The 14,819-nt window shown below is 39.9% G+C and overlaps 1 protein-coding gene across 2 annotated transcripts in view; it reads right to left on the bottom strand.

The window, feature by feature from the left end:
* The window catches only part of PAPLN (papilin, proteoglycan like sulfated glycoprotein), a 169,514-nt gene that overhangs the window by 38,288 nt on the left and 116,407 nt on the right, over positions 1 to 14,819 (bottom strand). For both annotated transcript variants that reach the window (XM_082275588.1, XM_082275589.1), the window contains 2 exons: positions 3,500 to 3,676; positions 2,266 to 2,422 (listed from right to left, as the gene is read on the bottom strand). In XM_082275588.1, coding sequence (XP_082131714.1) covers positions 2,266 to 2,422; positions 3,500 to 3,676 — 334 coding nt within the window. The remainder of the gene's footprint in view (positions 1 to 2,265; positions 2,423 to 3,499; positions 3,677 to 14,819) is intronic.

Genomic DNA, 14,819 nt, shown 5'->3' with positions numbered 1-14,819 from the left:
GACTTCCATTTGAATGAGGACATTGTGTAACCTTCCTTTTGTCCCAAGCCGGCTCATCCCAAGGAATTTGCTTTGCATACCTTTGGATGTGGGTTGGGTGATTTGGGTGTATCTGGCAGCTACAGAGTCCTTTCGGAGGTCAAACTCGCTTTTTGTGTTTACACAAGGACCAAAGAAAGGGCTGGTCGCTTCTACTATCTCTAGTTGTATCAGACAGACGGTGACTCAGGCCTATTCTATTAAAGGTTGGATTCCTCCTTTCCCAGTCACACGCATTATAGTCGGGCGCTTAGTACTTCCTGGGCCTTCCGTCATCAAGCGTCAATATCTCAGGTTTGCAAGGTGGCTACTAGGTCGTTGGTGCATACTTTCACCAAATTCTACAAAGTAGATTTTGTCATCTGCGGATGCTTCTTTTGGCCGCAAGGTTTTGCAGGCTGCTGTTTAAGAGGGGCTGTTTCCTCTTGAGGGGTGTTTTTCTTTAATTTTTTATTTAAGATGGGGCTCCTGTATCCTGGTTGAGCTCCTGTGACCCAGTTAGGGCTTTTGTGTTTAGCATTGGGTTGTTTTTGGCATTTCTTTTGGACATCTCTATAGTCACGATTTATAGAGTGCTGTGTTCGTCGATGAACTAAAGAGAAAATGAGGTTTTTGGACTCACCATAAAATCCATAAAATCCATTTTTCTGTGTTCATCGAGGGACACAGCACCCTTCCCTCTAAAAAGTTTTTTTATATTTCTAAATAGTGCTTGTTACTATACTGAATGCTTTTAGCAGACAGGGGGTTATATGCCAGCTGAGCACAGCCAAGTTTTTTGTTCTGCCTAGTCCTACTCCTGCAGAGCAATATAGCCCTATAGTCATGATTTATGAAGCAATGTGTCTGTCGATTTACTCAGAGAAATAGATGTTGCGGTGAGTACAAAAATACAATTTTTCAGTAAGCCAACATTTCTGTATTAAAAATCCTTTTTTTATTGGTCCTATGTAATAATCAAATTTTCTGAGACACTGAATTTTGGGTTTTCACTAGCTATAAGTCATAATCAATAAAATAAAAAAAAGAAATGCTTGACATATATCTCTCTGTGTGTAGCGCATCTATATGAAATATTTATGTTTCACTTTTTTAATTGAATTGCTCAAATAAATTAACTTTTTAATGATATTCTATTTATTTTAGATGCACCTGTGTGTGTGTGTGTGTGTGTGTGTATGTGTGTGTGTGTATATATATATATATATATATATATATATATATATATATATATATATATATATATATATATATACTTTTTGCAATTGATTCATTGGCAAGTCTTACATAGTATATGAGAATTCGCAGATAGTGAATCTGATTAATACGTACAATTAACAATATGGCAAGTAAATTATTAAAGAATCAATCACTGACAAACTTGAATTACCAAGTTGAATTACTTGCTGACTTTATGTTTTTTAACTTCCAAAAGTTAGAATTTATTGCTAGAATTTGAGTCTATTCACACAGCAGATTCTGCTTCAGTATTATTAATTACCAGGTCTGTTGGATGGCTATGTCTACTAGAATCCTTGGAGGACTAAAGTAAGCTAGGAATCAAGCAAGACTGAAAAATCTCTCCTGACAGGGCATTATCAAAAGCAACACCAAACAAAATAAGACTGAAATAATCTATTTTCAGATCACTTTATTTTATGAGGATTATAGGGGAAGCAGGCAGGGGTCTGTGAAGATTTCACTTTCCATAACCATAGATATAGGCCTGGGGAATGCCAAGGACAGAGAAAAGGCCAAGGTCTCCTCCCAGTTAAAATTGCCTAGTGCAACTCTCCATTGGGCCTTCCTGATCCAGATTCTGATTTTGTATTTGCTGAGATGGAATCCAAGTTTAGCCCCATCCTGTAGAGATTTTCCATCTCATGGGACAAAAATCATTTAGATGAGATGCACAATCCACTTCAACATACAGCTTTACCCAAGAGGTTCCTGGACTTCAAAACACTCCTCACATTATCATGAAAAGTAAGCCCAGACCTTTTGCACAGAGACACCATTTCTACAGCTTGCATCTATACCTTTTTCTTTTAGTCAGAAGCTATGTCTTATGAGTGAAGGTAAGAACAAGGACAAAGAATGATCAGAAATATATCCTAAAAATACCCAAAACTCCTTAATAGTGTTAGGACATACATATTTAATTCTATGTCAGTTATTATAAAGGAATGACAAACAGAGAGTAGCACAAATACAAGTTCAACTTACGTTGTGGGAGATAACAAGGCTGCATATTACAGCTCTCAATAACAGATGGTTTTTCAGGCTCATAGGCTTCACAAGTCTCTGGTTCATAAAAGTTTCTGTCATTGTCAGCACAAACCACTTGACGTTTTCTTATGCCATTATTGCAGCTTTTAGAACACTATAGAGTGAATATAAACACAGCAGATAATAATAAAAGTATTAATAGTAAAAAAAATTAAGAGTAAGCTAATGCAACCCGGCCAAGACTTAGTAGAGACTGACATACAGACTATAGTAGATGCAGGTAATCCCCTTGAAAATTACATGAGCAAACCATCCAGGCCTAGCATACTAAAATATTGCATCCACTATTAGGTAACTGAATTGCAAAATAACAAAATGGAAATTATACTTATTACTAATAAAGACATAATCACAAGATGGATGCTATAAAAATAAGTGTGCAATCAGTACAAGCAGATATGTGTTCTCTTAGGAATTAAAGATTAATTTCAGGCATTTCAACCACCAATATTTGCAACCCAGATAGAAGACAATTATTTTACTGAGCACTAGGCTTTTATGTGTTATGCAATGTTTCTAATGGTCTTGAATGTGTACTACCAATGGTATACATGTTCACGCCACTCAGCACGACTTTATGTGAGGACAACCTTGGGACAAAATCTGCTCACACTAGAGTCTGTTACCAGTAGTTACTACTAGAGGGAGTACGTTTATTTAACTAGCTAATTGGATATGTATACTTCTTCTATAGGCTCCATTGCCACTGCTTATGGGGGGTATGAACTTACCTAAAATAGAATCAGCCTTGTTCAATAAAAAGTTCACAGTGAACGTTAGTTGTGATGAGCTACTGCGCCTATAAAGCAGCACCTAATTAAAAAAAAAACTATTTGCTGTCTAAGATAATTCAGATAATTAAATGTGAGCATGTGAAACTTACAAAGAAGCAGAAAGAGGAATGCGGTCAAGGTATCTTGTTGACAAATGTTACAGGTAAGGCTCAGCTATGATAATTTAAGCTGCTAATGCAAATAGTAAGTTAAAAAAATAAAACTGCTATTTAAACAATGTGGGGGTAGTGCACAAAGTTTGTGAAACACCGGTCTAATGAAAAGGTTTGAATAATTGATTGACCTTTTAGTCTACAGAGGTAAGTGCATTTACATCTTAAAAACTATAAATCCATGCATACTAAAAGTGTGTAATATATAAAGATAACGTTTCTTACCAAGCCCCACTCTCCAATGTGCCAGCCAATTTCCTGAACACAGTTTTCGCCATAGCACAGCTGGCTGTCTGCTGGCTTGACCTGATGCATACAAGCCGTGTCCTGAACAATGGCACCAGTGTCTGTTCTGCAGGTTACTGTTCGTTTCTGTATTCCTTCTCCACATTCTGTTGAGCACTGGAAGACAATACCTGTCTTTTAACAATATATACTGACTTTATTTTTTTTTTTTAATCATGACACAGGAAATAAAATAATAACAGAAACAAAATTAGATAGGTAGTTTTAGATATAACAAAAAAGTGTAGCATTAAATATTATAACATTGTAATTCCAAACATGGAACACCCTAAACAAAAGTCTTATAAAGTGAGAACTGAGATTGACAATCATGCTTTTGTCCTGTTATTTTTTGATAATGAGATGTATATATATTTTTATATATCTGTGAATATAACCTATATTGAAAAGGGTTTTTTGTCCTGTGCCTCAAATTTATGAAACTTAATAAAAAAAAACATATTAGATGTAAATATTTCAATAAGATAGATTGACACAAGGAGTGATTGAAAATGTTGTATTTATACGTTGTATTTCTTGACTAGGAAAAGAATGGTATAAATATACGGTACACTCTGTTGGAATTATTTTTTTATTTGAACTGTATGTAATCATGCTTAATTGAATGTTGGAGTTTTACTTTAATTTTTAATTCTACTGAAAATCTCTCTCTTTGTAACTTAGACATTTTTGCTGTTGAGTTGTGAGAATACTTTTTGGTTGCACAGTATTTTGCTATTCTGAGATGTTTCTTTTCTGGGTTTGCTTAAATATTATGTTTATTTTTAGTTGGTCTGGGAAACTAATGTCGCATATCCTTTATGAACTGTATATAAGCTGTCCTGACCAGAATATCAGCAAATACAGACTGAAAGACCATACCCGTCTTAAAGTCTTATTTCCGAGTGCTCGTACATTTTTTACAGGTTGAAGGGAGGCTGGCCAGCAGAAGTGTACTTACCAAGGGGTATTACCTTTCAGAACTGGTGGTCAGAAGTGGCATGTGACTTCACCATCAGAGGTAAGTGAGACTTCTTGTCTTATGACACCCTGATTGCGGGAACCCTAGTGCCTGGCGGTTTCGTGGTTCGGTAGGTGCAACATCCTAAGGATGAACATCATGCCGCGTCTCCTGTATCTGTTACAAGCTTTACCAATTAAAATATCTCAGGAATTATTTCATAAACTCCGGACGATGTTTATCAAACATGTTTGGCAAAGTAAACCCTCTCGGCTTAAAAGGTCACTCTTGCAACAACCAAAAATTAGGGAGGGGGGGTAGATCTCCCTGACCCTGCCTTATATCACATGGCGACACATCTGAATAGAATAGTGGACTGGTGTAGACAATCTTCCCATTAATTATGGGTATCCCTAGAACAAGAATCAGTACCAGTCTCTTTAGCTGGTCTCCCATGGACTGGGATTCGATACTCCAGATCTCTCCCTCCACGCCCTTTGAGTCTACTCTAACGGAGATTCATAAATATTACAGATGGGCTGGAGAATCCAGCGTCCCCTCTCCATTGACACCTATCATTGGCCATCCGGATTTTGTACCGGGCCTCACTGATAAGGCATTCCAGCTACAACCAGAGCGGAGCTTGGTCAGAGCTTCATTTTTTCTAGGCCTCTCAGGGTGGCAATATCCTTCGGCTTTATACAGTGCCTTTGTCTCCTCGATACTGGGCAGATGGAGGATTTGGCAATTATCTCACTTCCTTCGTTTCCTCACAGAACATAACCATTTCCGTCGACAACCTACCTCATTTGAAGATCTCTGTGGGGGTGAAGGCCCCTTGCAGAAATCTCTCTCCTACTCTTACGGCATTCTACTGGCAATCTCATTCCAAGTTGACCCTCAGTATCTGAACAAATGGGAAGGAGATTTCAACACCATGTTCTCGGTGGTTCAAAAGAACAGGATTCTCTTCTTCGCCCATAAGTCCTCCTTATGTAGCAAATATCAAGAGATCACATATAAAATCCTAACGTGCTGATATCAGGCCCCTTCAGTTTGAGCATTATTGTTTCCCGGACACAGCCCATTGTGTTGGTGCTGTAGAACCCAACCGGGCTCACTTCTTCATATCTTTTGGGAATGCCCAAAGGTGCATCCCTTTTGGAACCAGGTACTACAGATCGTTCACAAACTTACTGACATCTCTCTTCTAGATGACCCAGCAGCAGTGCTCCTTAACTTAACTCCCATGTCTAACAGGAAATACAGTAAATCTCTGTTGAAGCACCTTCTTAATGCTGCCAGGGCATGCATTCCTAGTTAATGGAAACAAAAATCACCACCTACCGTCCTTCAATGGTTTGCCAGGGTTAATGAAATTCAATGAATAAAAGGTTTGACGTCTGCCCTTGGGGACAAAGCGGAGGTACACAAAGATCACTGGCTACAATGGGATCTTTTTCACTTTTCAGATGAATATTTGACCTATTCTGAGTGGAGTTCTTCCCTTTCGGGGAGCTAGACGTCTGTTGAAAACGCTGGGGCACTCCTCCCATCCCTTTTCATTTTTATAATAAAATTGTAACATTTTTTTTTCCCTCTTTCCCTTCTTTTTCTTAGTGTGATCTGTTTTGAAAGCTCCAACAGAAGTTCTACCTACCAAAGTATGCCTCATTTGTTATGGATGAAACAATTGGAAAGCTGAGATCTTTTCCAACTGACATCCATGAACCTCATTGATTATTTTCGTATATTGATACATGTGACTCTCGGAATGCTGTATTATACCTTCTGTTTGGATGATGTTGTAGATGTTGGATTGCACAACCATACTGTAATGTCATATTGCATACCTTTAAATAACAAATAAAAAAAAAAAGAACCCTAGTGCTGTGGGAGCACAGAAGATAGGTCTGTTTGAGTTGAGGTAGCTCACAGACAGAGTATTAGCCTAGGCAAATTGAAATAGTGGTAGGAATACTCCCAATAACCTGTTAAGAGTGTTATGCATGTTTTTATTATTGTGCTTTTGTTAGATTGATTATTGTTCTTTTTTTAGATTGCTTATTGTGCTGTTAGAATGAAATGTTAGAATTTTTGTACTCTTAATCTCCTTAAGACACACCATTGCTCTGGCTACCTTAACGGTCGTGACCCAGAGAAGGTGAAAGCAAGTGGGGGAGAGACGAAGTGTTAGGGGTGTACGGAATTATGTCCGATTTAAGCCGTAGCTGCGCATGTGCTGTTGAGAAGTTTTTGACGGAGGCTCTACATGAGTGTTGTCAGCTACTCCAGCACAAAGAGTATCGGGCAGATTATCACTGTACTAGGAACCCCTTGCATAACTGCTTTTTTACATCCAAAGGATGTGAAAATCCCTAGGTAAGGTGAAATTCCCAGATCCGCCTAAGCCTAAATGCGTAAACTCGGTAAAATGCCAAAATTAGCTCCAAAACCAAATCCTGAAAATTTAACATGTGAAAAGTATGTTGCATGGACATCCCTGTGTGATTATTTTTATGTAAATCCTTGGGTAGATAATTTGTCAAGATATACTGAGTTAAGGCAAAGTTCAAGCCCCTTTCCCAGAGATGGCACAAATGATGAGTTTCATATAAATATGGTGAAGGGTCTGTGTCTGGGAGACAAGGAAGCTTTCCCATGGTTTGACCCTAAACCAGACTGGGATAAAAAGTATATGATGGCGGGAGGATTAAACTGGTTAAAATATGCACCGGGATATGTACCTTCAGGACCATCCCAGGCAGGTAAAAAATCTAAAAAACTTTTCCTTTTAGATCTAATGGAGCTTACTGCTCCACTCCTGGGGCCCCCTAATTATACACAGATATACCCAAAATTACCTCTAACATTACAGTTAATAGCAGAAGATGAGGATGCATCAGTTTTTAGACTGCATGCAAATCGTCCTCAGCATCCTAGGACCCTGCCTGTACAGTGGGATGACAGGGATAGAAACTTAATAATGCTCAATATGGAAATAGAGGGGGATAAAGAGATAGGGGAGGATACAGAGAAGATTGAAGAGGAGGTTCAGGAGAGAGAAATGAGAGATGCTTCACTTGTGGGGAATTGGGACACTGGAGGAACTAATGCCCACAGTCCAAGTGTGGTACACCAGGGTAAAAATGAGCAGCATTCCATTAAATACTAATTACAATGGCAGGGAAAACAACAATAGGGTTGCCCGAAAGGTAGTCCCCTCATGCTTCCTCCGATATCCTTTCAATATTCTGATCAGACAACAATACCTTTAACAGTAGACGGCATAATTCTCCATTTTATAATAGACACAGGAGCAGCTCGATCCACCATACGATCATAATTCTATGAAGGGTACCTGTTAGAGTGTTAACCTTCTGTGGGAATAAATGGGGTATTGACTCATACCTGAGAGACCCAACCCCTTGGGGTAAACAACCCTTATGGTAAAGGTAACATTTTACAACATTTATTTAGAATTATCCCAGACTGCCCTGTAAATTTACTTGGAAGGGACTTATAGTATCTCAAAAAAGTGAGTACAACCCTCACATTTTTGTAAATATTTTATTATATCTTTTCATGTGACAACACTGAAGAAATGACACTTTTCTACAATGTAAAGTAGTGAGTGTACAGCTTGTTTAACAGTGTACCCTCAAAATAACTCAACACACAACCATTAATGTCTAAACCACTGGCAACAAAAGTGAGTACACCCGAACATGAAAATGTCGAAATTGGGCCCAGTTAGCCATTTTCCCTCCCCGGTGTCATGTGATTCTTTCGTGTTAAAGGGCTCAGGTGTGAATGGGGAGCAGGTGTGTTAAATTTGGTGTTATCGCTCTCACTCTCTCATACTGGTCACTGGAAGTTCAACATGGCACCTCATGGCAAAGAACTCTTTGAGGATCTGAAAAAAAGAGTTGTTGCTCTACATAAAGATGGCCTAGGCTAAATGAAGATTGCCAAGACCCTGAAACTGAGCTGCAGCATGGTGGCCAAGACTATACAGCGGTTTAACAGGACAGGTTCCACTCAGAACAGGCCTCGCCATCGTCAACCAAAGATGTTGAGTGCATGTGCTCAGCGTCATATCCAGAGATTGTCTTTGGGAAATAGACATATGAGTGCTGCCAGCATTGCTGCAGAGGTTGAAGGGGTGGGGTGGGGGGGGTCAGCCTGTCAGTGCTCAGACCATACGCCGCACACTGCATCAAATTGGTCTGCATGGCTGTCGTCCCAGAAGGAAGCCCCTTCTAAAGATGATGTACAAGAAAGCCCCCAAACAGTTTGCTGAAGACAAGCAGACTAAGGACATTGATTACTGGAACCATGTCCTGTGGTCTGATGAGACCAAGATAAACATATTTGGTTCAGATGGTGTCAAGTGTGTGTGGGGGCAACCAAGTGAGGAGTACAAAGACAAGTGTGTCTTGCCTACACTCAAGCATGGTGGTGGGAATGTCATGGTCTGGTGCTGCATGACTGCTGCCGGTACTAGGGAGCTACACTTTATTGAGGGAACCATGAATGATAACATGTACTGTGATATACTGAAGCAGGGCATGATCCCCTCCCTTTGGAAACTGGGCCGCAGGGCAGTATTCCAACATGATACCGACCCCAAACACACCTCCAAGATGACCACTGCCTTGCTAAGGAAGCTGAGGGTAAAGATGATGGACTGGCCAAGCATGTCTTCAGACCTAAACCCTATTGCACATCTGTAGGGCATCCTCAAATGGAAGGTGGAGGAGCGCAAAGTCTCTAACATCCACCAGCTCCGTGATGTCATCATGGAGGAGTGGAAGAGGACTCCAGTGGCAACCTGTGAAGCTCTGGTGAACTCCGTGCCCAAGAGGGTTAAGGCAGCACTGGAAAATAATGGAGGACACACAAAATATTGACACTTTGGGCCCAATTTGGACATTTCCACTTAGGGGTGTACTCACTTTTGTTGCCAGCTGTTTAGACATTAATGGCTGTGTGTTGAATTATTTTGAGGGGACAGCAAATTTACACTGTTATACAAGCTGTACAATCATTACTTTACATTGTAGCAAACTGTAATTTCTTCAGTGTTGTCATATGAAAAGATATATTAAAATATTTACAAAAATGTGAGGGGTGTACTCACTTTTGTGAGATACTGTATGAGGCAAATTAGAGAGCAGAATAGAGGTAGACCCTAATGGTGGCATACACATGAAATCACTGTATTGCTTCCTAGCAGCCGGTCAACTGGATGATATTAATCCACAGGTATGGGCAAAGGACAAGTTAGACTTTGGGTTCATTCCATGCACACCTTATAAAGCTACACTAAAGCCCTACACTAATCCTGTGTACCAGAAACAATACCCTTTGTCACAAGATGAAAATAGAGGGAATTAGGCCAATAATTGAATCCTTTTTAGAACAAGGTATATTAAGGCCTGTGATATCTCCCTACAATACACCAATAAATCCAGTAAAGAAGCCTGATGGCTCTTATAGATTTACCCAAGAACTTAGGACTATAATTACCTTGATAGCCCCAGTTGCACCGATTGTCCCAGATGTACCATCATTGATTACCTCTATTCCCTGTACCACTCAGTATTACACTGAGTTTGACTTGTCAAATGCTTTATTTTCCATCCCAGTAGACAAAGAGACACAACTACTACTGAGTTTCACATTTGACGGACGCCAGCTTACCTGGCAGGGAATGCCTCAAGGCTACATAGACTCACCTGCAGTGTACTCTATGGCCCTTCGTGCATACTTACAGGGTTTGTCCCCAACCCATGGTTCTGTGTTGCTCCAGTATGTGGATAATATTCTTTTGTGCAGCCCAAGCAGAGAGGCATGTAGGCAGGATAGTAGATCTCTGTTAGAATACCTGAGTAATGAAGGACACAAGGTGGCAAAACACAAAATGCAATAATGCCAGGAATCTGTTCAGTATCTGGGTTTCACGTTAACAAAAAGGCACACGCAAAATGAGTCAGTCTAGGATCCAAGCCATTCTGGCTCTGCCCCACCCAGCTACTAGGAAAGACATGCTACCCTTTCTTGGTATGATAAACTACTGTAGGCAATAGATACCTGACTGTTCTTACTCTGATCACATACTCAGAGCAGCAACTAGGGTTGAGGCACCCGACCGAATTTAGTGGACCCAAGAGCTGACAGATGCCTTTAAAACCTTGAAGTCCTCTTTAGTTTCCTCTCCTGCGCTGGGCTTACCTTGTTATAAGTCACCTTTTCATGTGTATGCTCAAGATAATTGTACAACCATGGCAGTGATGGTCGCCCAGGAACATGGGGGGGCTATGAGACCTGTAGCCTATTTTTCCAAAGTATTTCCTCTACCGGTACAAGGCATGCTGACATGTCTACGTGCACTTACTGTTTTCGCGATGGGGGTGGAAACCTCTATGTCATTAACGCTGGGACATGAAACCATTTTACATAATACTCATCATGTACTATATGTATTAAAAAATTTGACTGCTCAAAACACGATGGCCTCATGAGAATCTAGTTATGAAGTTATTTTATCTTCAACCAGTAACTTGTCTATTAAATATGCTTCCCCAACTTCAGGCCCCATAGCCATTCTTAATGGAAAGCTAGGTGTTAAGGATAAGGAAGATTCCAGAAAAACATGACTGTGTACAGGTTATCCATGAGGATACCACACTCAGACATGATGCAAGATCCCCAAACAGGTAGTATAGACATTTTTGTAGATGGTTCGTATACTAGACCAAATGACAACACACACTTAAGGTATGCCATAGTACAACTCCCAGATATTGTGTGGGAAGCAAAAGCCATTCGCCATTGTTCAGAACAAGCCGCTGAGTTGATTGCTTTAACTCGTGTATTTCAGTTATTTGAGGGAAAAGATGTAAACATTTACACGGATTCCAAATATGCTTTCGGTGTGCTACATGGTTTTGCCAAAATCTGACAAAGAAGAGGGTTTGCAGCAGCTGATGGTAAGGGAATTTCACACGCTTCATTGGTGAATGATTTTCTAGAGGCCATATACAAACCCTGTACTGTTGCAGTGATAAAATGTAAAGCACATACTAATTCTAATTACCCCATTGTCCTAGGTAATACTTTGACAAAATCGCCAAATAAGTTGCTTTTGTTGCTCATGTAGGTTCCCTTGCCCCAAGAAATCCTACCTTTGTCCTTCTAGAGCCACCCACAATTTCAGAGCACCAGTTGTTTAAAGAACTACAGCAAACAGCCACTGAGGAAGATGTAGAATACTGGAAAAAGAAAGGGTTGTCCTTAGACCAAAATGGTCTTATGACAAAAGAGGGGATCATAGGCATACCTCAACATAGTGCACCTATCATTATAGTACAGTTCAGGGTATAGGACAAAGAGGACAACAGTTAACAATACAAGAATTGAAGAAAAAGTTTTGCATTAAAAATATCAAACACAGAGTCCAGGACCAGTTTAGTAGATGTATTAGGAACAATACACAGGGTGCACAACATGGGAAACATGATCATTCGCCGCCACTCCAAGATCCATTTCAAGAATTGCAGATTGATTTCACACACATGCCTGAAGGTAGTAGGAATAGAACAAAGTATCTGCTAGTTATAGTAGATACATTTAGTAAGTGGCCAGAAGCTTTTGAAAGTTCATAATGAGGACGCACTTAAAGTAGCCAGAATTTGGGGTAAAGAAATAATCCCAAGGTGGGGTTGCCCATTAATCATTGATTCGGGCAAAGGTCCTGCGTTTACTTCTCAAACTTTGCAACATATTGCTAAATTAATGGTTATTAACTGGAAGTTTCATATTCTATATCATCCTCAGAGTTTGGGGGTGGTTGGAAAGAATGAACCGTACAATTAAGGAAAAATTGCAAAAAGCTACAGGAGGCACTTATGTTAGGTGAGAGGCATACTTGCCTGCAGTACTGGCAGAAATAAGGATGACTCCTAACAAAACTACTAAAATGTCTCCATTTGAAATTTTGATGGGAAGACCCTTTCCCACACCTTGGACAAGAGGTCCAATGGTAACAATGCTCGATGATTTGGAGCTGATTCAGGAAGAATATGTTGTGAATCTTATGTGCTGTGTCTCTTTTTTGCTATTCCTTCTCAGGAACCAACACATCCGTATAAAGCAGGAGTCTGAGTAGTGGTTAAAGCACTCCACAAGCACAAGGTTACAGATCCACCATATAGGGAGCCAACTGTGGTAACTGTTGTAACAGGAACCGCAATCTTAACGGCCGATTCTCAAGCCTGGATTTATGCTTCAAGGGTGAAAAAGGTCCTAGAGGATCCTAGGATACAAGGCACAGACACAGAGGTGGAAGTAGGTATAGAAATCCCTGAAGTAGATGAACAAGAGATTGAAGCAGGTGCACAAGTCTCTGAAACAGATGAATTAGAAGACACAGGGCAAGATGTCAATTTTCAGTCCCCAGACATCTTGGAGGTTCTTCCTATTGATAGGTTTTCTCTCACTGACAGTTTTCTTGCTGGTATGGGTGATTAGTACCTGTTACTATCATCCACAGGACTTACCATTTTGTCCAAGAACTGTGCAACACAATGGGACTCACTATCGACCAGCAAGAGACTTAAAATCCGTAGATACCACATCTCTTACTGATAAGATGTTCCTGTTACAATTCAAATATAGCTATGCAAAAAAGTCAGGATATGATAAATGTTAGGTTTGCAGTAAATTGCACCCTAGTACAATGAGGATTCCTTTAATGGCTGTGCTGGTGAACATCACTTCTTTTTTGAATGCCACCACCGCAGTAGGTATACAAGACATATCAGGAGTCCAGGGAAATTAATCAATTTCCTTTCCTATATTCACTCAAATATACCCCACAAGCTGGTGTTTTAGACTAGGAAACGCGTCAAATAGGAGAGAGGAAATGTGTCAGAAGTCACGGTTCAACATATCTTTAACCCCGGACCTATTTTCTATGTTTAATATTTCGAGCAAAGACTGAAATGCCACAATTTGGTCCATAGTGAATGAAACACACCCACTATATAATTCAACTGGTAAGGTTTTGTGCCTTTTCACACTAGGTAATAGTTTGTTTATCTGTTGTGGTAGGGTGTGTTACCCATGGATCCCTATACAAGAGAGGATGGTGCAATCTGGTCTCTCTGGTTACAGTCAGGGAGATAATTGGGAGTGGAGGTCCTTGATATATATTACAAGCAAGTAAACATCCAAAATATCCCCTTAAATATGTAAATAGGAGAGAACTCTTTAATAAAGAGGACATGGCATGGTTCCTATCAGGGACAGGATGGGGAATTGAGTTAATGAAAAGGTTAAACAAGTATTCAGTTATAATGGATGAAGTATTCTTTAAAATGTCGGATGACATTGCCCTACTCAATCAGGAACAAAGGACCTTACGGAAACAGTTAATGTTAAAAAAACTACTCCTTCATCAATATCCATGTGGTTTGCCAAAACAAACAAGATCTGCCAGATAGAGGATCTTACCGTTTCTATCCACCAGAAAGAGGAGAATTTGAAAGACACATGGCATACATTGACTGCTTTCCATTATTCATCCACATATCAGGATATGCTGTCCACTAATGTCCCAGACTGAATGTCCCCCAACTTGGTTTGATTCATTTTCAAGGTTGCATAATTAGACTTGGAGAGAAGCATATTGTCTCAAGTGGGTCCAGAAATCACCCATGGAAAGGTGGGACTCTACCCTTACTTCCCTACCCTTCCCCTCAATACTCTCTCCAGCACCGCCCCCCCCCTTTTTTTTGTTCTTTCTGTTATATTCCATCCTCCTCCTTTTGCTCCCCACAAGAGCCCCTCTGTCCATTGTAAGGTAGCCTCTAGGGAAGACATCAGCTTATGCCTGCTAAAAAAAACACCTGAAGCAGATACAAGTAGGTCTTTCATTTACATGATACATAGAATGGCTGTTACTCAGGGGAAGTAATGGCAAGATAGATATCAAAAGTGAATAAATAGGGAAGGAGTGTCAGAAATGTATTATATGCAATTTCTGTAACTAGGTTCCCTGTTGTGAGCCTACATACTAACAATTTATATTCTTCTGTTGCATCTGAGACATTCATATGTTTGCCTGTAAATGTACTTGCTATGTTATTCTAAATAAAGCAATTAAAAAAAAGAAATATACTGTAGATGTGGATTTCCTCTTTTAAAGTAAAATAGTATGTGGAGGTTGTCATTGCAGACTTCACCTTCTGAAGATGCTAGTGGCCTGGCTATCTTGTAGATCAGGAGATCTGT

Source organism: Pelophylax lessonae, assembly GCF_965119305.1.
Source record: "Pelophylax lessonae genome assembly, chromosome: 13".
Taxonomy (NCBI): domain Eukaryota; kingdom Metazoa; phylum Chordata; class Amphibia; order Anura; family Ranidae; genus Pelophylax; species Pelophylax lessonae.
The sequence above is the reverse complement of the archived record's forward strand: the minus strand, read 5'-3'. Positions and strand labels throughout refer to the sequence as shown.